The following is a 26,190-nucleotide window of genomic DNA, read 5'->3' as shown; positions in this document are numbered from 1 at the left end:
AAGAACACCCTTAACCTTATATTTAAGGGATTTCTTATCTTAAGGACTTTCATGCAACCAGGCTTTTTGATTGAGTATGTTGTCAGATACTGGTGAGATATAAATCAACCAATTTGTGGTGTGAAAGTACAGAATATTGTGTGCATTCTCTCCCCGCGTATTATTGCCATTGTTAATCCTGTAAAATGGGGCATACAGGCAGAGGCGAACCAACACTTGATCCCTGTGCATACAGGTGCAACGCTGTTGCCCAAAAAATTGGTAAAGGGGGGCCTTTGAGACATCCGTGCCCAGGGCACATCATCGCCATAATCCGTCCCTGAAGTAATATCTTTAGTTTAGTAGTTTTATTCTTAAGTGAAACCGGAAAAAAACTGATGATATAAATTATAAAAACTTCATTAAAAACATGAAATGCCCCATGCTTATAGTCTGTATTTTATAATTTCCCTGTTTTCTATCAAATGAAAAGTGCTTAAATAAAACTCACAAGACAGACTCCACAAGATCAAAAAGATCAAAAAAAGAAAGTCACATTGCTCATTTTCTTCAACAGCTCGCAGAACAGATCCAAATAACAATCCTTATTTATCCATGCTGCAGTGCATGCTGGGAGTCCTGAATGAGATTTGTAATTTGTTAATACCCAGCATGCATTGCAGCATGAAGTTTTTCATTTAATTGTCACCATGATTGAGATTCATACTCTGATTCTTGATGTTTGTACGTCCCAATTAAATATCGGATATTTTTTGTCCAAAGTTTCTAAAACTCCTTAATGATAAACTGCTGTGAAAGTGCTGGATCTCATTTACATTATTGACAGAAAATAAACTTTTGATTAGTAAATTAATTAGGAATGATTTTTTACCATTATGTACCAACCACCACACCACAGAATTACACTACTAACTTAACATGTTCATAACAAATGTGGTGTATTAACAAAAAGTTAACACAACCAGGGAAAAAACTAGCAAGTAAAAGACAAGGCTCAAGAGCCCAACTAAAACGAACACTAATCACAATAATGGTGACTTAAAATGAAACAAAACATCAACATCTAAACTTATATATAATAGATATATAATATATAAAAAATATATAATATATAATAAATATAATAAAATAATATAAATATAAAAAATAAATATAATAAAATGCAATGTTTCTCTATCATTTACATAACAATTAAACAAGTCAATATAATAAACAGTTGTTGTTTTAAACATTGTGTGACTGTGAACATTAAAACATGACATTGTCATAACGTTTAAAAATGGTCAAATGTAACATTCCTCTAACGTTGAGACAACACAAAAATGTTCTTAGAACGTCAAGAAAACTGGACACTTTTAACGTTGGCAGAACGTTTTTGGGAACGTAAAGAACTTTCAGGGAACGTTCTTAGAACTTTTTTCTGTTAGCTGGGTTGGCGCATAATGTTTAAAAACTCAGACGATGCACTCTTCTTATGACGAAAATTGCGCATGCACTGTACGCGGATCTTCGCATTTGCGTAAAAGCTAGACTATACTTAGGCCTCAATGTTCCAACATGGAAATGTCCCTACTATGGAAGTCAATGGTCACCGGCAGATCTGTGCTTACATTCATCAAAATATTTTGTTTTGTGTTCATCACAAAAAAACCTCATACAGGTTTAGAACAAAATGAAGGTGAGTAAAATGTGAGAGAATTTACATTTTTTTTGGGTAAACTATCCCTTCAAGACTATAAACCTGTCCTTCCTCTTTAATTTATCTATGTCTTTTTTTTCATTTCTTCCCTGTATGCATGTACACTGTAAAAGTAAAAGTTGGATTAACTTAAAAAATTACTTCAGTTGATAACACCTAAAAAACTTAAGTTGTTTAAACTTACATGAAAAACACTTTAAATGAAAATTGAAATAACTATAACTATTATCTAGAAATAAAATATTAAAGTGTTACCAATGGAAGGCAGAACCAACTTTGAGTCAGATCACTCTTGTAGTACTTTTACAATATATCACACACACATTCCTGAAAAATCTTGACGATCTGGTTCAGGTACGTTTTTTTATTTCTTCCTTCTCCAGAGGAAAGTAAATCCCCCGAGCCAGAGCTGAAAATCTTATAAACAGACACAGCTGATGAGATCTGTTCATAACCTCCACTGGATATCTTCATTAAATCTGTTCTTATTGAAACAGCAGGATGAAGAAGACTTTCACAATCATTATTTTATTTCTTGTGTGTGGTGAGTGTTTAGTTTTAACATTAATGCTTTCACTTTCACAATTTAGAAACAGTAAACATTTACTAATCTTATATGTTAGATTTTTGTTTTATGAAGACAACTTACAAATTAAATCAAATGGCACTTTTTGTTTTACAATATTGCATTGCTTCAATGCAGCTTTTACAAGAAAATCAAGAAATCAGGAAAACAGGAAAAGTATTAAATATGTAGCATATATAGAATAATATAAACTATTGCAAGTTTTATTCTCCTTATAGAAAAAATGTACTAAGATACTTTTGTACTGAGACGATGAGAGATTTAATCAAATGTTACCTTGTCTGTGAAAACCCATTTAAACCCATTTGTTTGCGGTATACAGTTTACTATATAAACTCATCCTATATAATGTAAAGAACATTCTGTGAAAATATAATCTTAAAGGGACACTCCACTTTTTATGAAAATATTCTAATTGTCCAGCTCACCGAGTGTTAAATATTTGATTTTTACCATTTTGGAATTCATTCAGCCAATCTCCGGGTCTGGCTGTACCACTTCTAGCAATAGACTGCACACATGTCAGTGGCGTATACATTCGGATCCAGTAAAAAACAGCCACTGGTTTGGGTCGTACTTTTCAGTTAGGGTACATTTCTTTGGACCCGAGAAAACCTCTACATTACATTTTTAAAACAAGAAGTTTGGCAAAAAAAGTCTTAAAAGTAACACTAACTACATTTAAAGAGCACTGGCTTGACTACAATACAGTATTTTTACAAAGCATCATATTTTTAACCAGTGTTGGGGGTAACGCATTACAAGTAACGCGCATTACATATTACTTTTCTGAAGTAACGAGTAAAGTAACGCATTACTTTATAAATGTACACATTATTATTTGAGTTACTTTTTTAAAAAAAGTAATGCGAGTTACTTTTCAGTTTAATTAATTCAATTTAAAAATAAAATAATGTACTGAATTAAACTAAACATATTAACGTAGAATTACGCACTGTGCGCATGAGCGGGAACAGTTTGAGTCAGAAACGGGGATGGCAGGCCAGAGCTTGTCATTTTTGTGATCATAAAAACACCTGCAATGCCTGAAAGAGATCAAGCCTCAGCCAAGTAAGAAAAAGTAACGCAAAAGTAACTTAAAACTAACGTAAGCATTACTTTCCATGAAAAGTAACCAAGTAACGCAATTAGTTACTTTTTTGGAAAGTAACTAAATATTATAATGCAATATGACTGTGGTGGACTCGTGTGGCAGCTCATTTTACCAGAGGAACAGAATGAGTAAACTTTTTTTGCACAACCGGGTATTACTCTGTTACTCAATGTAAATTGTTCTTTTTCACTTCAAACATATCTTATGTCAGATCTGTACCAGCATACAGAAATAAAACTCAGAAATAAAGGTACAAAAGTTGTCACTGGCAACCTTTCCAAAAGGTACACCTTTGTACCCAAAAAGTGCATATTAGTACTTCAAAGGTATACTGGCAGTTCAAAGATACATATTTGTACCTAAATAAGAACATATTAGGACCTTTTTTAAAGGTACAGTGTATAATTTTTGAAGGATCTCTTGACAATAATACACAAAACTATATTATCAGGGGTCTATAAAGACCTTTTTATATCGAACCGTTATGTTTTATTACCTTAAAATGAGACTTTTTATCTACATACACCAAGGGTCCCCTTACGTGGAAGTCGCCATTTTGTGCCGCCATGTTTCTACAGAAGCCCTTAACGGACAAACATTTTTACTAAGTTGTCTCAGATAATAACATGTTTTTCTGGTGGTGGCTACCGTAGCTTCTCTATGCATTTCAAAAGCGAGGGGTGAGCAGTGGACTGAGCCGTTGGTTGCAATTCGCAACCTCACCACTAGATGCTGCTAAAATTTACACACTGCACATTTAAGGGTACTGCCCCAGTGACAGCTTTGTATCTTTATTTTTGACAGTGTAACAAAAGGTTTAAAGGTCCATTTTGTAGATTATCTTTTATCATTCATTATTTTCATCCAGTTCATTATGTAAGGTCTTTAAACACCACTGATAATATATCACATCTCGGCCTAGGGATGCAATAACCCTTTAATCTCTATATTTCAGCAGGTGTGTTTGGTGATGAAGTGAAGTCAGTGTCAGTGATGGCTGGAGATTCAGTCTCACTACAAACTGATCTCCCTGATCTAAAGGAGAATGACGTGATCTGGTGGAGGTTTGGAGAAGGTGAATCTAAAGATCTTTTAGCTGAAATTGTTAAACATAAGATCTGGTATGCACGTGGGAAATTCAGAGACAAACTGCAGATATCAGGCAGTCAGACTGATCTCACTATCAAGAACATGAAGATTAAATACTCTGGACTCTATGAAGCAGAGATCAACATTGACACTGGAACACTATACAAGAGATTTAATGTTACTGTCATGGGTGAGTGTAAATATTTTTTCCTTTACAAATTAATTTTGATTTAAGCTTCTTAATCTGTCTGTTTTACTGTTTCTTGTAGAGTCTCCTCCTGTTATTAATTCTGGACCAAGTGAATTGGCATCTTTTACAGTGACTGAGGGTGAATCTGTTATTTTACCTTGTAATGTTCAAACACAGAGAGATGATCTGATACTGTGGAGGTTTGGAGATGAAAGTGCTCTCATAGCTGAAGTTGATATGGAGGACAAAAAGACTTCAGTATTTGATGGTGCTGATGGGAGTTTCAGAGACAGACTGAAGATGAATGATCAAACTGGAGATCTCATCATCACTGAAAGCAAACCTAAATACACTGGAGTTTATCAACTAAAGATCAGCAGCAACAAACAAACTTTATACAAGACATTCAATGTTATTGTCAGGGGTGAGTATCTTTAATCTCTCATAGTAAAATTATTAGCTGTGTTTAAATAAGAAAGATCATAACATAAAGAATCGGCATTTAACTCTTGTTTTGAGCATCTAAAATAACTGAAAGTAAGTCTTTTATCAAGCACTTTTTCAACTCTTAGCAGTAATCTGTGTATATTAATATGATGTTGATTGTTTCCCTCTGTCTATACAGATTCAGGTCTGTCGTCAGGTGTTACAGCAGGATTATGTGTTTTCTTCCTCTTGGTTATTGCTGCTGTTATTGCTGCTGGTTTGATTTTGTATCGCCGCAAGATCTCTGAACTTAAACGTAAGTTCAATCTTCAGTTGATAAGGCAATAAGGATGTGGGGGTTTTGCGTGATAAAAATGTGTGATGTAAATACCGATAAGGCAAGAACATTAAAGAAATGAAGTAAAACAGGTTGTAACCTCGTTGGAAATTTACAGAGAAGACACTCAATCTTTAAAGGGATAGTTCACCACAGAATGAATTTTTATCATAAATCACTTACTTCCATGTCATTCCAAACCTGTAAGTCTTACGATTGTCTTCAGAATACATTTGTAGATTTTTTTGATGAAAACTGTGAGGCTTGTGGCTGTCCCATAAACTGATATTCAATGTGTTGCGCATGTCCAAAAGACAATGCAATTTCCTTGTGTAAAGAGGACAACAAATTGTTAAATGAGATTGTTAGTTTTGATATCTTCGTGCAAAAAAGTGTTCTCGTAACTTTATAATATTCTTATTGAACCACCACTGTCTACAGGACAGTCACAAGTCTCAAGAATTTCATCAAAAACTACCTAAAAATTTTTTCTGAACATAATTGAAGGACTTACAGTTTACTCAACAATGCTACTGAGCAAATGCCATTGGCACGTATTACTACGTTTATTAAAAACCTTCCCTTCAAGTCTGCTTTGTTGACCGGATCTGTTAAACATGCCTGTTGATGTTTAGTATTGATTTTAGTTCTCTTTTAGTCTATTTAAGGTACTACAGTGAGAGCTTTTAAGGTACTACAGTGATTTAGGTGACAGTTTTTGTTACCTGTTGAAATGTTGTAAATCAGGTTTAGTTTCTTGCACAAACCTATGGTTTCGCTTTAAAAGACATCAACCTATCGTCAGAGCCTGCAGGAATCCTGTATTGCCTAAATCTGGTACTTACCTCTACAAGGACACAACACGTCAACATGTATATTTTATGAATTGCCAAGGACTTTGTGTATGCACTTGTGGAAAAGTATTTTGGTTAAATATCTATAAATAAACATAAAACAAGTATTGTTGAGTTAATTTTAACTTTGACATATGTTTATTGATTTGAACAGTTGGTGAGAACTTATATCTATGTTTATAGCATGCTTTGATTTATAGCATGCTTTGATGATAGCGCCCGTCCTGGCAAGCCCGCTGCCTTGCTCCTTTGTTGTTTTGCTCCTATTATTTTTTGTATCTGATCTGGTAGCATATGATCGCCAAACCCTATTCGACCACAGGGCTTGGTCAGAGACTCTGTTGCCATCTGATCGTCCTTTGATCAACCAACTAACATATCCCCGATCACCTGCACCGAATGCCTACAGTTTCTCCTCGGAGGGACAGTGACCAAAAGTCTCACTCAAACGGATTCCTACGGATCTTATGGCTTCAAACACCAACAATGCCTATTGTATCCATCACCCTTGAGAAAGCGTTCTAGACGACGTGGGAAATGTGCCGGTATGATAGCTCGACTTAAAGCTTACTTGAGAGCCTCCTCCTTTGCTGAATCGCGTCCAGGATTTTCTCCCCCTGCCCGGTTCATATGCAGCTGATGGATCCGCCCTGTCTTTCCAGAGCCAATGTTGATGCTTACTCCAGCGAGCGGACCTGCTACCTTAACGCAGCTTAAAGCTGGAAACTCATGAAGAGGATAAAGGTTCACGGAAATACTGTGCAAGATGAAGGCTGGTGGACGTGCCATTGAGACGCATGTCAAATCATCTTGTCTGAAGGTACACAAGCTGGCCTACAAACCTCACCAGAAGGCTTACGCAGCGGCCCTTAAACAAAATAAAATTCTAAACAGCTTTTTTCCACCATACCTCATCTCCTAAATCCCAAAAACCAAAACCATATCGAACCCACTACAGAACTTTGCAATAGGTTTCTTGTATTTTTTAAAGATAAGATCGACACTATCCGTTCTCAGCTGTCCGGTTCCCTAGCTCCATCTCTGCCATCTGCCAGCTAACAACCTCCTCTTTTTAGCACTAGAGTCTCACAGATCGAAGTCGAGGGTATCATCAAAAAGATGAAGCCTTCCACCTTGACCCCTTCCCCTGGCCATTAGTCCTCTCATCGCACAAATAATAAACAATTCACTAAACTCTGGTCATGTTATCAAACCTCTCTTGAAGAAACCCAACCTCACCCCAGAATGCCTTTCAAACTATCGGCCCATTTCCCATCTTCCATTTCTGTCCTTGAAAAGCTGTTGCTGCTCAGTAACAGGAACATCTACAACGCCATTCACTGTTTGAAGCTTCCCAATCTAGTTTTTGTACTGCCCATAGCTCAGAGACAGCACTGTTGAGGTAACCAATAGGGTTGCCGCGGTGACAGAATTTTCTCACCGGTTAATCGGCGCGTCACAAACCCGGTGATCCCGGTTTCACCGGGTGGGAGGGGCTTATAAATGCGCATGCAGACGTGCACATTTTACTTTCACTTTTGAATTACGCAACTGTTTAAATCCAGTGCTTGCTTACGCTTCGTTAAATCGCGTATGAATTTGCGTGCAATGCGAGTTCAACAGCTGGTTTAATTAAGTGCTTAAGTCAATGTGCCCATGTAATTCGCACAAAACCCGCCAGTCCCAAGCAGAGCAACCGGCTACTTCTCCATAAAGCACTGCTTGAATGATGGGTTTATTATTTTTCTTGATGAAAAACACAAGAACAAAACGATCTCTGTTATATTAAACATCATATATGTATATTATAACAAAAACGAGTAACCACGCGGCTTCTGCCTTCGTCTGGTCAGTCAGCTTGCCTTGCACACTCTGACAGGAATAAATTAAATCTGACACCTGCGGCTCTGTGACGTGACGCGCGTTCAGCTCCGCTAAATTCAGTCTGCAGACACATTCAGTTATAAGTGTTTGCTCTCTCTCTAACGAAACTAAATGATTTAATTAATTACACGAAAATATCAAAACGACGGTGTCGCGGTGGGCAAGTGATCTAACCGGTGAGAGGCTGAAGCACCGGTTATCACCGTTTCACCGACCATCGCGGCAAGCCTAGTAACCAATGACCTTCTCATTTCTTCAGATTCCTGGATCCCCCTCTCTGCTTATACTCCTTGACATTTCAGTGGCCTTTGATGCTCTAGACCACCATATCTTCCTAAGCCATCTTCATACTGACATGGTTCTCTGTCACTCCACACTGTACTGGCTCACCTCATACCTCACTGACAGGACAGAGTATGGCCACCTGGGATCTGCCAGGTCCTGTACAGCCCCTGTCACTTGTGGTGTCCCCCAAGGATCTATCCTAGGACCCCTGCTTTTCATTATATACATGTTGCCACTGGGTTATGTCATCAGCCGGCACGGCATCTCCTTTCATTGTTATGCTGATGACACTCAGTTGTACCTGCAAACTGACTCAAACCTATGCTATACCTCAGGTTTCATCACTATCTGCTCACTCATCATCTTCTGCTCCCCCTGCTCCATCATCTCTCGCCCTCGCTAACTGCCTTGAGGAGATTATGGAATGGATGAGCCATATTTTCCTCCAGTTGAACAGCTCTAAAACTGAAGCTATACAAAATCGCCACTTCTTATCAGGTCCAGTCATCACCCATTACCACTCTCTTCCTCTGGTCAAGACATCCCCCATCAACTACGGTTACCAACCTCGGTGTGAAGCTGGACCCACAACTGATTTTTGCAAATCACATCAAACATCTATAAAAAACGTGCTTTTTTCATATCAAAATAATTTCAAAACTCTGCCCCTGGAGAAAAATTTGTCCACGCCTTAATTTCATCCAGGCTGGACTATTGTAACAGTCTGCTTATTGGTATACCAAATAAACACCTTCAAAAACTTCAATTCATTCAGAATTGTGCTGCCCGAACTCTTATGCAAACCTGCAAATACAAACACATCACTCCCATTCTTTAAAACCTTCACTTTCTCCCCATAACCTCAAGAATTCAAAATAAGATTGCCCTCATCACCCATCTCTGCATCTATAACAATGCTCTGCAATACCTCAAAGACCTCCTTACCCCTCACTCCTCCACTTGTAACCTTCGGTCCCAAAGCACAAACCTCCTTCATCAGCCACGCTCAAGACTGTGCACCATGGGAGACTGAGCATTCGGCTCGGCCACCCCTCGCATCTGGAACTCCCTCCCTGAACATCTGCGAAAACCTCAGTCGGTGGACATTTTTAAAAAAAAGTACACTTTTAAGAACTTAAAACAGTTTTTGGGCTTTTTTAACTTGTCCTCAGGACCTGTTTTATTTGTTTTATTGTTTCTGATTTTAATTAGTTTAATATAGTTTCTGTAGCACTTTGAGATTCTTTATGAATAACACTTTATAAATAAAATGTATTATTATTATTATTATATTTCTATGTGTGTTTCTCTCTTAAATGTATTGCTTTGATAGATGAAGTTAAGTCATTGCCAGTAGTGGAAGGAGAATCTGTTACTTTACACACTTATATTGAACTACAGAAAGATACTGTAGTAGAGTGGATGTATGAAGATGATGAGCTCAAAAAAGAAGGCAAAAAGATGACTATAGATGAGGAAGTTCTTGATGGGAGATTCAGAGACGTACTGAAACGGGACAGTGAGACTGGATCTCTTACCATTACTAAATTCAAAGCTGAACATGCTGGACTTTATGAAGTTAAGATTACCAGCAGCAAAGGAACATCAAACTCTAAATTCAATGTTTATCTCAAAGGTTAGTAGCTCAAAACTATTTAACAATAATGAATGTTCCTTAATCCAACACAATCTAATGGCAATCTCACATATTTTATTTGGTGGCAGGGCGATTAGGGGTGATTAGGGGTGGGGTTATGGGATGTGCTTCACATTCTTTTTATAATCAAACTTTTTTGTTATTTACTTTGTTCGAACCTATAAGAATTATAAAATACTTACATATTCCTGTAAGATCAGGCTGGTAAAACATGTGATTTACTGGTATTACTCAAATATATCCAATAATTCTTCTCCATAAATGCATGCATTTATTTGCTTTTTTAGATATGATTTGCTATTTTAATTTTTTTGTAAATAAAAGAGAATGACGTATAATTCCTGATGTGGATTTATGTTTTCAGTAAACTAAGATCTTGTATTTGTATTTAAACTGATGAGTAAATTCTTCTGAATAATCTTTATGTTGTAATATAACCCTTACGAAAAAGAAGTATACTTCAAGTTCATTTTATTAAGTATACTTAAGTAATGTTGGAGTATAGTTTTAAGTATACTTTATGTAGTAAGTGTACTAACATTTATGTTCTAGTAGTATACTTGTAAGTGTACTGCTTGAATACCGCTTGGGACTAAATTGGCCCACTTTTAGTATATAAAAGTATACTTCTAAGTGTAAGAGTAGTCAACTTTAAGTGTACAACTAGTGCACAATTAGTTCTTCATTTGTACTGCAAGTGAACTCATTAGTATACTAGTAGTTTTCTAGACTTATACTTCAAGTGTACATGCAAATGTTCTGTTAGTGTACTCTTAGTAAACTAGTAGGTTACTAATTTTGTGCTGCAGGTATACTTCCAAGTGTTTTTTTTAATTTATTTTTAGTTAACTAGTAGTTTACTAGTCATATACTTCAAGTGTACATGCAAGTGTTCTGTTAGTGTACTCTTAGTAAACTAGTAGGTTACTAATTTTGTGCTGCAGGTATACTTCCAAGTGTTCTTTTAATTTATTTTTAGTTAACTAGTAGTTTACTAGTCATATAGCCTACTGAAAGTGTACATGCAAGTTGTCTGTTAGTGTACTCTTAGTAAACTAGTAGGTTACTTATTGTATGCTGCTTGTGTAACAAAGCACTTTGACACTGAGGATCCATCTGCAGGTTTTTATTAAACACTCATATTCCAACAGGCAAGGTCAAACAACAGCAATGTCAGGCAGGCAAACCGCTCAGCAATGACAGCCAGTACAAATCAAGACTTTGCACTGACTGAATGTTTCCAGAGAGTTTATATAGGCTGTCCAATGAGCTTCAGGTGGCAGAGTAATCAGTCCAGGTTTGAGGGATTATGGGAAATGGAGTCCAGAACGAAAGTTAATTTTCAGGGGATTCAGCCATATATATAGATACATATACAACCTCAAATCAGAAAAAGTTGGGACACTGTAGAAATTTTGAATAAAAAAGGAATGGAATAATTTATAAATCTCATAAACTTATATTTTATTCACAATAAAATATAGATAACATATCAAATGTTGAAAGTGAGACATTTTGAAATGTCATGCCAAATATTGGCTCAATTTGGATTTTATGAGAGCTACACATTCCAAAAAAGTTGGGACAGGTAGCAATAAGAAGCCATAAAAGTTAAATGTGCATATAAGGAACAGCTGGAGGAGGACCAATGTTTAGGAATAGGAATGGTGTCCCATTCTTGTCTAAAACAGGCTTCTAGTTGCTCAACTGTCTTAGGTCTTCTTTGTCACATCTTCCTCTTTATGATGCACCAAATATTTTCTGTGGGTGAAAGATCTGGACTGCAGGCTGGCCATTTCAGTACTCAGATACTTCTTCTACGCATTGATGTTGTAATTGATGCAGTATGTGGTCTGGCATTGTCATGTTGGAAAATGCAAGGTCTTCCCCGAAAGAGACAACGTCTGAATAGGAGCATATGTGGTTATAGAACTTGGATAAACCTTTCAGCATTGATGGTGCCTTTCCAGATGTGTAAGCTGCCCATGCCACACGCACTCATGCAACCCCAAACCATCAGAGATGCCGGCTTCTGAACTGAGCGCTAATAACAACTTGGGTTGTCCTTGTCCTCTTTAGTCCGGATGAAATGGCGTCCCAGTTTTCCAAAAGAACTTCAGATTTTGATTCGTTGGACCACAGAACAGTTTTCCACTTTGCCAAAGTCCATTTTAAATGACCCTTGCCCAGGGAAAATGCCTGTGCTTCTGGATCATGTATAGATATGGCTTCTTTTTTGACCTATAGCGTTTTACCTGGCAACGGCGAATGGCACAGTGGATTGTGTCCACTGACAATGTTTTCTGGAGCCCATGTTATGATTTCCATTACAGTAGCATTCCTGTATGTGATGCAGTGCTGTCCCGAAGATCCAAAATGATCCAATATTTGGCATTTTTTTATTTATTATTTTTGTTTGATTAGCTCACTGATAGCATACGAAAGATTTAGCTTCAAATTGAAAGTACCATTAAAAGGTATATGTCAAGTATAAAAATTAATACACAGGAACATATTGTACTTTAAGTGCAATGTATATATATTTATAGTATGATGTTAAGTTCACTTAAAGTAGTAAAGTAGTATAGTAAAAGAATACTTGCAAGTATACCTGCAGCACACAATTAGTAACTTACTAGTTTACTAAGAGTACACTAACAGAACACTTGCATGTACACTGTCGGTATGACTAGTACACTACTATTTAACTAAAAGTATAGTATACGAATACTTGCAAGTATACCTGCAGCACACAATTAGTAACTTACTAGTTTACTAAGAGTACACTAACAGAACAATTGTATGTACACTTCAAGTATGACTAGTACACTACTAGTTAACTAAAAGTATAGTAAAAGAATACTTGCAAGTATACCTGCAGCACACAATTAGTAACTTACTAGTTTAATAAGAGTACACTAACAGAACAATTGCATGTACACTTTCAGTATGACTAGTACACTACTAGTTAACTAAAAGTATAGTAAAAGAATACTTGCAAGTATACCTGCAGCACACAATTAGTAACTTACTAGTTTAATAAGAGTACACTAACAGAACAATTGCATGTCACTTTCAGTATGAGTACTAGTTAACTAAAAGTATAGTAAAAGAATACTTGCAAGTATACCTGCAGCAGTAAATTAATAACCTAGTTTACTAACACTAAAGATTCTCCATAAAGATAATATACATTTGTACACTACATATACTTTCAAAATTTACTTAAAATATACTGTTTCTAAAGGATGCTAAATAATGTATTTTATAAATATGCTGTTAGTGCATTATTATAATGATAACTTTAACAGATAAAATAAAACCTAAAGTAAACTTTAAAATAAGTTCAAATTATTATACTTTAAAAATTGCACAGAACTTTATCTCCAAGTATATTTTTTAAAGTATACTTTTAGAAAATATACTAAATTATAATTATTTTGAAATATGTTAAAAGTTTAATTGTAAGCAAATATGTTGTAAGCATACTTTCAATATATTCAAAGTAGTACATTTCTTTCTAAGTATATTTGTAATGTACTATTGCAAAGTTAAATATAGTTGAAATACAATAAAGTATATTTATTTTTCACCAGGGCTATTCATTCATTCATTACTTTATACTATATGTCAGTAAACAAGTATAGGCCAAATATACTTAGACATTTCTGTCAGTATAGGTCAAGTATACTTTATTACAATTTAAGTATATTTCTGAGAAAGACCTAAAGTACATTTTAGAAAAGTACATAAAAAGTAAACTGAAAGTATACTTTCTTATTTTAAGTTTAAAAGAAGTATACTTTAAGCACACTTGAATAAACTTCTTTTTCGTAAGGGAATCTGTGTTGTTCTCTAGTACATTGACTTGATCTGATGTGATGTTTATCTTCTGTGTTTTTCTCATCTATGTGCTGCTGTTAAAAATTAAGCGAGGGTCAGAAAAGGAAAGGTGGGGGAATCTGTCATTTTAGACACTTGTATTGCTGAAATCCAGAAAGATGAAGCGATACTGTGGATGTTTGAAGATACGACTATAGCTGAATATACTGGAGGCACTGATAAAACTACATTAAATAAAACTGATGAGAGATTTAAAGACAAACTGGAGATGAACAGTAAGACCGGAGATCTCACCATCAAAAACATCAGAACTGAAAACACTGGAGAATATAAAGTACAGATCAAGAGGACGAGTGGAACCAAAGAGAGAAAATTTAATGTTGCTTACTCTGGTGAGTAGATGAGTTTCACTTAGATTGAAAAAATGCAGCCCTTATTGAAGCAAAAAACATTTCCTGACAGCCAAGATGCTTTCAAACAAAACGTATCAATAAAATGTGCATTATTAATATATATATATTTTTGTTTGTATTTAACTGAACCTGTCAAGATCACTCACAGTACCGAGATGAGGGTGTGGTATTAATTTTAAGTGGTTGGTATCCGATAATATCACCACTGGCCAATCAAAATCAAATATTCCTGAATGACGTTTTCTGTTTGTGTTCATGTGTGTTTTCTGACTGAAACAGTGCGAGCTATGACGGGAGGATCTGTTACTCTACCTACTAAAGTTAAAATAAATAAAGATGATGTGGTGGAGTGGACCTCAGAAGATAAAATCTCTCTTGTAACTGGAATGAATGGAGACGACAGCAAGACTTCATATACAGATGATGAGAGATTCAGAGACAGACTGAAGATGAACGCTCAGACTGGAGATCTCACCATCACAGATATCAGACAGAAAGATGAAGGAGTTTATACACTAAAGCTGATCAAAGCTGATGGAAAAATCACATACAGAATATTTAATGTTGAAGTCACTGGTGAGTAACTCATCACTTCTGATATAATCATTTACTTTTTCAGCATTAAGTTGCATAAATTGTTTGTTGATTTTCCTTTATATTGAATACAAATAACATATTTGTGGTCTTTTTACATTTCTTAATATGGAATATCATGTGATAAATCAGCCTGGTCTCACTGTTAATACGTAGTATTTACACGTAACTTTAAACAACCAAAAACGTATTTTTTGTACGTTTAAAAGATGCTAAAACGTACAATATAGACGTATTTACAACATTTAAACGTAGCATTATTACGTTTTGACAGCTAAAAAACGTAAAACATTTACGTATATTTCATTCCATAAAGATTGCTGTATAATTTCCTTTTAACCATTTTAGCGATATGTTGCCACCTTAACCCTACCCCAAACCTTACCCTAAACCCAAAATCTTTTTATACAAAATGTTTAAATACGTAATGTATTCTTTTTAAATTATGCAACGTAACGGACAGATAATGTTTAGGAACATATTAGTAACAATATAGCATTCAAAGATAATTTAAGGTGCTACAGTCCTACGCAAAACAGTTTATTAAAATCATTTAACGTTACTGTTTAAAAAATCATAACAGACAGAGTGTAATCACAACAACTTATTTATTGCGAATATTAAAATCAGTACCAAAAGTAGTTAAAATGACGATGTGCTGCAGCCAAGGTCCTCTCTGGAGTATATGAAGTAAAGTAAATAGAAGTATTACAGTAAAGTTATTAATCCAAGAGTTTGATCAGTGTTGATCCGGCTTCCCTCTGTCACGGCGCGCTTTTTTCATTTCAAACGTACACCAACGGAAATGGAAATGACGCAAATATGTCACGTGGCACTCAAAGAGCCAATGAGCTTTTGATATCACTGCCGTAAAGCAATGTGTCGTAAAGCTTCTTGAGGCAGGATATTTGAATTCACATTAACGAACGCGCGATCTGACTTTACGGTTGCTGATGAGAACTCGGATCAAAATCGCTGGATCAAGGGTTGAATTTGGATCTGAACCTCGCAATCATATGAATTTTAAAGATGTGGATTACAGCAAATGAATAAAAGTAACGTCTTTTGTGAATTTATGTTGTAATTATTGCTTAGTAGTAATAATAACGTATTGCATAGAAGACAGGAGGAGAAAACGCGTTTTTGTGTGTCATGGCAAACAAAATAAATATAAATACAGAAATGCTATTAATTTTAAAGTTTTAAAATGTTAAATATTGTGAAATTCTCTCAATATCATAATCATTTCATTAGGTAAGTGGGTAAACTGTCTAAAATAAGTCAGAAAATATGACTAAAAACATTGTTATGAGAAACGCCAATGCCCGCGATTTTAATATTTATGAATAGGAATAACTTACGTACAAATTTGTACGTTTGTAAAGCTGTAAATACGTAAATAATTTACGTATTAGTCCTGTCAAAACGTCGATATTGTACGTTTCAGTGTGTTTTAAATGTAAGTAAATGTACGTATTGTACAAACACAGTGAAACGTAAAAATACACACGTATTCTCATGAGATCACGTTGGATAAATATAAACCTTATTCATAAAGTAACTGTGTGAACTGATAGGGTGATTTTTGTTTTTAACAGCCAAAGTTCAGGGAAACTTTCTGAACCAGCAGAAGTCAGGTAAGATTATCAGCTACTTGTAAATCTCTCTGACTCAGAAATCAATATGAATTCAGTTTGATTAATTTTAAAGAATCATTTTAAAGATAGATTTGACAGCTGACCTACAAAATGATAATGTTTTTGTCCAAAAAGTATTTGTCTCAATATATGTGGACTCAGAGAACTGCATGTTTGTCATGTGGTGGCTACATTAGCCTTTCTATGTGCTTTAACCTAACCCTAAACTCAACATTTCATGAAAATAAGCCATTACTGTACCCTATCTAGTCAGAAATGCTGTTTTTCATTCAAATCCTCCCCCAAAACCTAACCCTAAACACAACATCTCATAATGTATAAGAATGACTGCAGAACCATACGACATGACGTCTAAGGATATTTATTCATGTCATCTTATAGTTCTTGAGTGTCTGATGTGGATTTATATAAACTAAGACTTGACACTGACTTAAAGGGATAGTTCAACCAAAAATGACAATAATGTCATTAATGACTCACTCTCATGTCGTTCTAAACTCGTAAGACCTCCACTCATCTTCAGAACACAGTTTAAGATGTTTTATATTTAGTCCGAGAGCTTTTTGACCCTTCATTGAAAATCTATGTACGGTATACTGTCCATGTCCAGAAAGGTAATAAAAACATCATCAAAGTAGTCCATGTGACACCAGTGGGTCAGTTAGAATGTGTTGAAGCATTTAAAATAAATTTTGGTCCAAAAATAACAAAAAATACGACTTTATTCAGCATTGTCTTCTCTAAGACACGGCTGACGTGTTATCTGGTGCACCCCAGCTGTTATTTTTGTTTGTTTTTTGTGCGCCTGGGCTTCGTTTACAATCTGAGGGAGTAAGTTTGAAAAAAAACATTGCAAAAATGTCTGAGGATCATCCGCGTCACTGCAGTCAAGTGACTTTAGTCTCGCATATGTGCTTCACAACAGACATGGAAGTGAAGACAATACTGAGTAAAGTCGTATTTTTTGTTATTTTTGTACCAAAATGTATTTTCGATGCTTCAACACATTCTAACTGACCCACTGGTGTCACATGGACTACTTTGATGATGTTTTTATTACCTTTCTGGACATGGACAGTATACCATACATAGATTTTCAATGAAGGGTCAACAAGCTCTAGGACTAAATCTAACGTTAAAACATCTTAAACTGTGTTCTCAAGATAAACTGAGGAGTTCATCTTCATACGAGTTTGGAACCACATGAGGGTGTGTCATTAATGACATAATTTTCATTTTTGGGTGAACTGTCCCTTTAATAGAAAGTTTCCTTTTGTGTTGTCTTTGTATTTAAACTGATGGGTAAAATGATCTGAATGAAATAAATATAAACTCCAATATCCTCCTTCACTTTGACTTGTTCTGATGTGATGTTGATCTTCTGTGTTTTTCTCATCTATGTGCTGCTGTTATAACTAAAGACACGATCAGAACAGGAAAGGTGGGAGAATCTGTCGCTTTAGACACTGGTGTTACTAAAATACATAAAGATGATGAAATTCTGTGGACGTTTGGAGACATGCGTATAGCTCAATACACGGGAGGCGGTAATGAATCTACATTATATGACTATATTGATGAGAGATTTACAGACAAACTGGAGGTAAATCATCAGACCGGAGATATCACCATCAGAAACTTCAGAACTGAACACACTGGAGAATATAAAGTACAGATCAAGAACAACAGCGGGAACAAAGACAAAAAATTCAATGTTGCTTACTCTGGTGAGTGAATGTATATGAAATGAACAAACCATTGCATTTTAAAACATTTAGGGCTCTATCTTACACCCGGCGCAATGCAGCGCAATGCGCGACGCAAGTGTCTTTCGCTAGTTTTCACCCTAATTTTCACGTTTAGCGCCGCGTTGTTTAAATAGCAAATGCATTTGCGCCCCCTTTTGCGCCCATGGGCGTTCTGGTCTGAAAACCAGGCGTGTTCAGGCGCATTGTTGGCGCGTTGCTATTTTGAGGCAACTAAAATAGACTACGCCATTGACCAACAAAAACCTGGTCTAAAGTCTAAAGTCAATGGCGCAATGTGTTTTATGTTATTTAAAGAGCGCATTAGTAATATACGCCTATAAACGGGAGGACAACGCGGGTTTGCTTATCACAAAGTATATGAATGCGCAGCAGCACAAAAATGCTTTTAAATATGAAAGATTAAAGGATTGAATGTAAAAGATTATTATTGAGTCTCTTGCACATAAATGAGGAGTAATAATGAGACGTTAGAAGGCGCAAAGAGCTGCTTCACCTGTTAGCCTGGTAAGTAAATAAATGCTTTGCTTTAAACAAATGCATCTATTTTTAAATGTTTTTAAATGCTACCTCACGGATTTATTGTATATGATGACTCTGTACCTGCGGATATGGTGAGATGAGAAACATTTTAAGTAATGCTTAAAAAAACTCTTTGCTAAAAAACGCTGTCCAAAGTGCTGAAACGTGAGGAGAGCCGTTTGTAAATTCTTCATCTCCTGTTTGTTACAAATAAAGTATTTTTAGAGTACAAACCTTATCTTACATACTTCTAAATTATTTTTTGATGATATTGGATAGCCATACATTTAAAGCAATTACAAGCCTGCTTTTTACTTCCATGACTAAAAGAAAACGGGTTTTAAAGGTTTTAATAAAAAAATAACAATTTCAATACAAGTGAAAAACAACACAATTATTTAACATTAATCTTAAACTGGGGATCTTCTTCCTCCGCTTAGTTTTTCAGTTTATAAAGTCCGTCATCTAAATAGGAATTAGACATAGCGCCAGCGCAACTTGCTTTTAAAGGGGATGAAAGCTGAGACTCTCATTGGTTTACTGCACGTTACGCCCAAAATACTCCCATTACAATAGGACCAACCCTTTCCGACCATGCGCTCGGCGCACAAACCATTTTTCCCGTCGTTAAATTAGCAGAAGTGGATTCGGACACGCCCATTTAGACGTTGCGCTTTGCGCTTTAGACAATGCGCTTAGATCGTTAAAATAGGGCCCTTAGACATTTTTTACCTAACAGACTAACATTAATTTAGCAATCCACATTGTTGGTCAAATAAAAAGTTTGTGACATCTGAATTGTTAAGTGTTATTGTGTTTATTTCCTGCTGTTATGTGTGAATGTATGTTTTCATTCAACAGTGCGAGCTATAAAGGGAGAATCCGTTCTTCTACGCACTAAAGTAAAAATCGAGGAAGGTGATGAGGTGGAGTGGACCTCAAAAGATAAATCCATTCTAATAACTGGAATGAATGGAGACAACAGCAAGACTTCATATACAGATGACGAGAGATTCAGAGACAGATTGGATATGAACCCTCAGACTGGAGATTTCACCATCACAGATATCAGACAGACAGATGAAGGAGTTTATACACTAAAGCTGGTCAAAGCTGATGGAAAAATCACACAAAGAATATTCAGTGTTGATGTAGTTGGTGAGTAACTTATATCAGCATTCACTACAGTAAAAACAATTAAGAAAATATATACACAGTGTTTATTTACAGTTTATTATTATATGATACTTCATAAAGTAGATGTGTTAACTGATTGGAGGATTTTTGTTTTGCAGTAATAACCAAAGTTACTGGAAACATTCAGAACCAGCAAAACTCAGGTAAGATTTTGTACACCTGTCAATCACAGAATCTCTCAGACTAACAAATCAATCAGGCAATGTCCGTGAGCCTCACAGTTCGGGACCTGCGGCTGCTGAGCCCAGATTCTGGCTTCTCCCACCCCAACCGGGAGTCCAATGCACTGCTATAGTTCTAAGGAGTTAGATTTAGAAAGTATTGAAGAGGAAATAAATGAAATCAATGAATCTAATCTATCCCCGGAATATGAAGATTTATTAGATGTTGTGACCCAAGCGGTAGCCAGTCACTCAATAAACCGTGCCATGTCACCTCTGGTCTAGTGGGCAGAGCGTACGTGGCTCCAGGTCATGCCGGATTACATGATGGGCATTATCCAGGCACATCAGGCAGATTTATTTGAGGAATATTGTTGTGGAGCATTTCCAATAAAAGAAACGTCAGGTGGGGGCTTTTAAAAAGTTTTTGCCTCGGCAAAGAAAAGCATGATTAATCAACCTCAGCCATCCACAAGCACTTACAGTCAGCAGCAGAAACAAAATGTTGCTTCTCTTGCCCGCCCCCAGAGAGCTTGAGGGATGAGACAGATGAGGTGGATCTGAGAGTGGTCATTGTTACAAACCATAATGCTGCTGCAAATAGGATCTGAAGGTCAGACAGGGACTCGAGGTTGCCCCCTTTTGGCGATCAGATCATGTGCCCTCACGAGAACAGTATTTAATCCCATATTCTCTGTCTCCACCCATAGAGATGGTGGAGCAGAGACTTTTTGGTTGACTCCTCTAGTGCACTTTCTCTATGAGTGGAGAAAACTTCTATATGTGACAAAATGGCTTCTAGGGGTAATAGAAAAGGGCTACAGAATTCAGTTTGCCTTCTGTCCTCCCAGGTTTCTCTTCTGGCAAAATGTAGGGATTCAGCTCTTGCTTCTCTGAGACTTCAAATGATCAACATATTAAATTACATAGACTAGCTGGTTTCAGCTCAGTCTCAGGAAATGGCAGTTTGACATTGAAGTCGTTCTTGGCCATATGAAGCACCTGGGGCTATGGCTCATCGTCAAGAAGAGCAATCTAACCATGAACATCGTTTCTCAGGTTGGTTTGGGACTCAGTGACGTAGCGTCACATCTGTCTCCTGCACGCACAGAGTCAATCCTGCCATCCGTGTCCAGGATCAAGTTAGGCCAACTTTAAACCGTAAAGCACTTTCAAAGAGTATTTGATTTGATAGTGGCAGCATCCAGTGTTATTTCCTTCAGTCTGCTTCACATGAGACTGTTACAATGGTGGCTAAAGAGCAAAGGTTTGTAGCTGAAGGGCAACCGTTCCGTATTATCAGTGTAACGCACAGATGCCTTCTTTCAGGGTCTGATGCGAAGGGCACAGTGCCAAAGGAGAGTAGTAATAACAGATGTGTCCCTCACAGGCTGGGCAGCAGTGATGGAAGGCCATGCAGCCAGGGGAATAAGCAGTATTTCGAGCATGCAAACATTTTCTCCCATCTCTCAGAGGTCATCATGCACTAGTGAGGATGGACAAAACGTTGGTGGTCTCTGATAACAATTACCAGGGAGGCCTGAGGTCGCACCCTCTGTGCAGACTGATGCATCAGGTTCTCTTTTGGGCTCACTGTCAACTTTTGTCTCTCAAAACTATGTACATCCACAGAGTCCAGAATGTGGGAGCAGATGTCCTGTCAATGCAGGGGCTGAGGCCTGAGCAATAGGGACTCCAACCAGAGGTGGTGGAGGAGATCTTGAAGAATTTGATAAAGTAGGAGATAGGGATGCACCGAATCCAGATTTTTTAGGTTCGGCCGAATCCCGAATCCAACGTTTAAGATTCGGCCGAATCCGAAACCGAATACCGAATCCTACTCGCATCCTTATTCCATTAACACAGTAAAGCACATTAATGAGGTAAACAACGTCCACAGCAGTGTATTTTTCATTTTGTTTAATTTTAACTGTACATTATGCCAGGATGACAAGTTGGAAAACAATTTTGACAATTACCATAAGCCTATGCATAATAAAAGCGATGCGTTGCGACACGCTCGTTTTTCCAATAAGCAAGCAGCTCCGCGCTGAAAACTATATACTTTGAGTTAGAAGCTCCGCTCGTCAATGTCACAGTCTTCACACGGCCGTCCAATTACAGTGGAGGAGGGGCGGGACATTACCACAGCAACCAACCGGCTCACAGCTGAAGCATCACTGCGACCAAGCGCTCGGCTGAAAAACAGCTGGCATTTGGCATCCTCAAGGCGTTTGCAGCCGTGTTTAAAAGTTTTGGTGTGTCCAGCCCCTAAGGCTCACCGAAAGAAAAAGCTCATCTCCACGTCAGCACCCGATGTGTGTAATCAACGGCCGCGTGACGTCGACCAGCGTAGCGCAAGCCTAGGGTTCGGTTCGGTGGAAAAAAAATCTAGGATTCGGCCGAACCCGAACCCTGTCAAAAAGCCCAGTATTCGGCCGAATCCGAATCCGAATCCTGGATTCGGTGCATCCCTAGTAGGAGACGAATCATATTCCACTGTGGTTTTCTCTTACACATCCAGGCCTATTGGCATGGCATGGCCGAGGCAACATCTGTACTCTTTTCCCCTGGTCATTCTGCTCCCAGGAGTTTTAGCGACAGTTCCCCAGGAACGGATCAGGCTCATTGTAGTAGACCCGTACTGGCCGTCCGAAGTATTGTTCTCTGCCCTTCTAGCTCTCCTGGCAGGTCGGCCATGGGAGATTCCCCATCAGGAGGGACAATCTAACTCAAGCAAGGGGCACAATATATTATCCCTGCCCAGAGTTTTGGCAACTGGGGGATCCGTTTCTAAATCTGGGTCTCTCAACCAAGGTTGTAGGTTAGATCCTGAGGCACATTGAGGATAAGGCCTCCTACTCAGGTCAGAGTTCAAAAATGGGACTCGGCAGTGGTCTTGGAAGGGATTTTTTTGACTCCCTTTAAACCTATTGATTCCTGTTTAATCAAACTTTTGTATTGACATTAGCCTTTTTATTAACCATAACTTTCCTGAGGAAAGTTGATGATTTTCAAGCATTATCAGCTTCCCCTTCATGTCTAGAATTTGTTCCATGGAAAATTAAGGCTATTTTACACCCAAGATCTGGCTATATTCCCAAAGTTTCTAGAAATGTGGCTTGAACATTGGTTCTTCCGGCCTATTCATCTTTATTCACACAATTCAACGTATCAACAGAGGGTACGTCTTCTACACCTTGTTAGGGTATTAGTATAATATTTAAGATCTTTCATTTGAAGATCCGACCAACTTTTGGTCTTTTCGGTTCTCTGAGTAGAGGATGTCTAGCCTCTTAGCAGACAATTAGTACCCGCATTGTAGAGGCTATATCTCTAGAGTATGAGGTCCACGACATGCCTTCACCTTTATGAATTAGGGCACACTCCAATCATGCCCTTTAGACAAAGGCCTCAATGCAAGATGTTTGTGATGCTGCTGTCTTCCCTGCATACTATTATGAGGTATTATAGTTAAGACTTCCCTTTTTTACCCGGATCGCACATTCTTATGCCTTAAGTTGTGCATGGACACCTTCACACCTAGACAGACACAATTACTTATGGCATAGTGGGTATCTTGTTCCCCATAATTTCATTCCATGACACAGCGTTGAGTTTCCTCGAAAGTGAACATCTCGGTTACAACTGTAACCATGGTTTCTGAGATAGGGAACGAGACACTGTGTGTCTTTGCCATAACTGCCTATAGCACTTGCTTATTTCTAGCAGAAGCTGTTTGACCTAATTTTGATTTCCTATTTATTGCAGTCGGGACACAATGTCATAGCGACTTCTTCCATCGACGTCTATATGTAGACTTAGTTTGACTTATTATTCATGCTAGTTACGCTGCATAGGGTTCCCCTAAATCTTTTTTCTTATCTCAGGGAACCATGGTTACAGTCATTAACAAGATGATTCTCTATGTGCTTGGAAAGAGAAGGGTGAGCGGTGGACTGAGCTGTTGGTTGCAATTCACAATGTCACCACTAGAATCTACACAAAGTCCACCTTTAAGAAGTTAAAATACTTTCATAATCTGGGTCATTATGCATAAAGAAAATTTGAAACCTAATAATTAAATTGATGTTGTTATTTTATAGTTCTTGAGTGTCTGGTGTGGATTTATGTTTTCTGTCGATGAACTGGGACTGCACTTTAATAGAAAGTGTCTCTATGTGTCACAGATCAGACAGTTGTCTTTGTATTTAAACTGATGAGTAAAAACGTTTTTCTCTCATCTGTATGTGCTGCTGTTATAAATGAAGCAAGGTTAAGAACAGGAAAGGTTGGAGGATCTGTCACTTTAGACACTGCTGTTACTGAAATACAGAAAGACGATGAGATACTGTGGACGTTTGGAAATGAAGACAAGTGTATTGCTCAATACATTGGGGGGAATAATAAACTTACATTAAATGACTACACTGATGAGAGATTTAAAGCCAAACTGGAGATGAACTATCAGACCGGAGATCTAACCATCAGAAACATGAGATCTGAACACACTGGAGTTTATAAAGTTCAGATCAAGAGCAGCAGCGGGAACAAAGCTAGAAAATTTAATGTTGCTTTGTATGGTGAGTAGATGAGTTTCAGTTATTAAAGGGATAGTTCGGCCAAAAACGATATTAAACCCATGATTTACTCACCCCCAAGCTGTCCGAGTTGCATATGTCCATCGTTTTTCAGACAAACACATTTTCGGATATTTTAGAAAATATTTTAGATCTTTCTGTTGTTTAAATGTAATGTTACGGGGTCCAGCAATAGTCCACGACCTTCAAGTCCAAAAAAAGTGCGTCCATCCTTCACAAATTAAATCCAAACGGCTCCAGGATGATAAACAAAGGTATTCTGTGGGTAATCCGTGCGGTGTTGTTGTAGAAATATCCATATTTAAAATTTTATTAACGTTATAAACTACCTTCCGGTAGCGCCGCCATCTTAGACTCAGGAGAGAGTATTAGTGTAGTGTACGCACTTTTCTTAGTGACGTATGACAAATTCGGAGGGCGGGGGCACAGAGCAGCAGCAGAGAAACTCTGTACGCTGCGTAAGCTCTCATCCTGAATGCGCATCACTCTAAGATGGCGGCGCTACCGGAAGGTAGTTTATAACGTTAATAACATTTTAAATATGGATATTTCTACAACAACACCGCACGGATTACCCACAGAAGACCTTTGTTTATCATCCTGGAGCCGTTTGGATTTAATTTGTGAAGGATGGACGCACTTTTTTTGGACTTGAATGTCGTGGACTATTGCTGGACCCCGTAACATTACATTTAAACAACAGAAAGATCTAAAATATTTTCTAAAATATCCGAAAATGTGTTTGTCTGAAAAACGATGGACATATGCAACTCGGACAGCTTGGGGGTGAGTAAATCATGGGTTTAATATCGTTTTTGGCCGAACTATCCCTTTAACATTATTTATTTTAACTGTGAATGTTCATAAAGAGCGTTGATGCATTGAACACAGATTGACACTAAATATTATTAAAGACAACATTTACATGAAATTATTGATGATTGTATTTTCTTCAGTGTGTCTGAAATAAAAATGACTTCAGTTATTGTAAGAGATTATCAAGTACAGTCATCGAGTTGTTATCACAGAATAAATCCTGACAATGTGAAGTAGAAAAACCCTGCTGACTGTACATGAGTGCTATGATTAATTGTGTTAATTTCAGGATTTTGTTATTTATGAACTTATTTGGAAATCGCCACTGGCCTATCAGAATCAAGTATTCCTGAACAATGTTTTCTGTTTGTTTTCATGTGTTTTCTGACTGAAACAGCGGAAGCTATAAAAGGAAGATCTTTTACTCTACTCACTAAAGTTAAAATAGAGGAAGGTGATACAGTGAAGTGGACCTCAGAAGATAAAACCTCTCTTGTA

General features: G+C 37.2%; 2 protein-coding genes across 2 annotated transcripts in view; both read left to right on the top strand.

Moving 5' to 3' along the window:
• Window positions 1–4,363: 4,363 nt before the first annotated feature.
• Window positions 4,364–6,726, top strand: LOC129453016 (uncharacterized). Its single transcript, XM_055217079.2, has 4 exons — window positions 4,364–4,678; window positions 4,758–5,102; window positions 5,304–5,420; window positions 6,587–6,726. The coding sequence occupies exons 1-4, from the start codon at window positions 4,393–4,395 to the stop codon at window positions 6,724–6,726; spliced, it is 888 nt and encodes a 295-aa protein (XP_055073054.2). The 5' UTR covers window positions 4,364–4,392.
• A 1,691-nt stretch (window positions 6,727–8,417) lies between these two features.
• The window catches only part of LOC129454073 (uncharacterized), a 55,411-nt gene continuing 37,638 nt past the window's right edge, over window positions 8,418–26,190 (top strand). Inside the window, exons 1-6 of the mRNA XM_073865269.1 lie at window positions 8,418–8,617; window positions 8,760–9,035; window positions 9,345–9,559; window positions 9,798–10,100; window positions 14,054–14,356; window positions 14,657–14,953. Coding sequence (XP_073721370.1) covers window positions 8,418–8,617; window positions 8,760–9,035; window positions 9,345–9,559; window positions 9,798–10,100; window positions 14,054–14,356; window positions 14,657–14,953 — 1,594 coding nt within the window. The remainder of the gene's footprint in view (window positions 8,618–8,759; window positions 9,036–9,344; window positions 9,560–9,797; window positions 10,101–14,053; window positions 14,357–14,656; window positions 14,954–26,190) is intronic.

This window comes from Misgurnus anguillicaudatus, unplaced genomic scaffold (genome assembly GCF_027580225.2).
Source record: "Misgurnus anguillicaudatus unplaced genomic scaffold, ASM2758022v2 HiC_scaffold_31, whole genome shotgun sequence".
Lineage (NCBI taxonomy): Eukaryota > Metazoa > Chordata > Actinopteri > Cypriniformes > Cobitidae > Misgurnus > Misgurnus anguillicaudatus.
The sequence above is the reverse complement of the archived record's forward strand: the minus strand, read 5'-3'. Positions and strand labels throughout refer to the sequence as shown.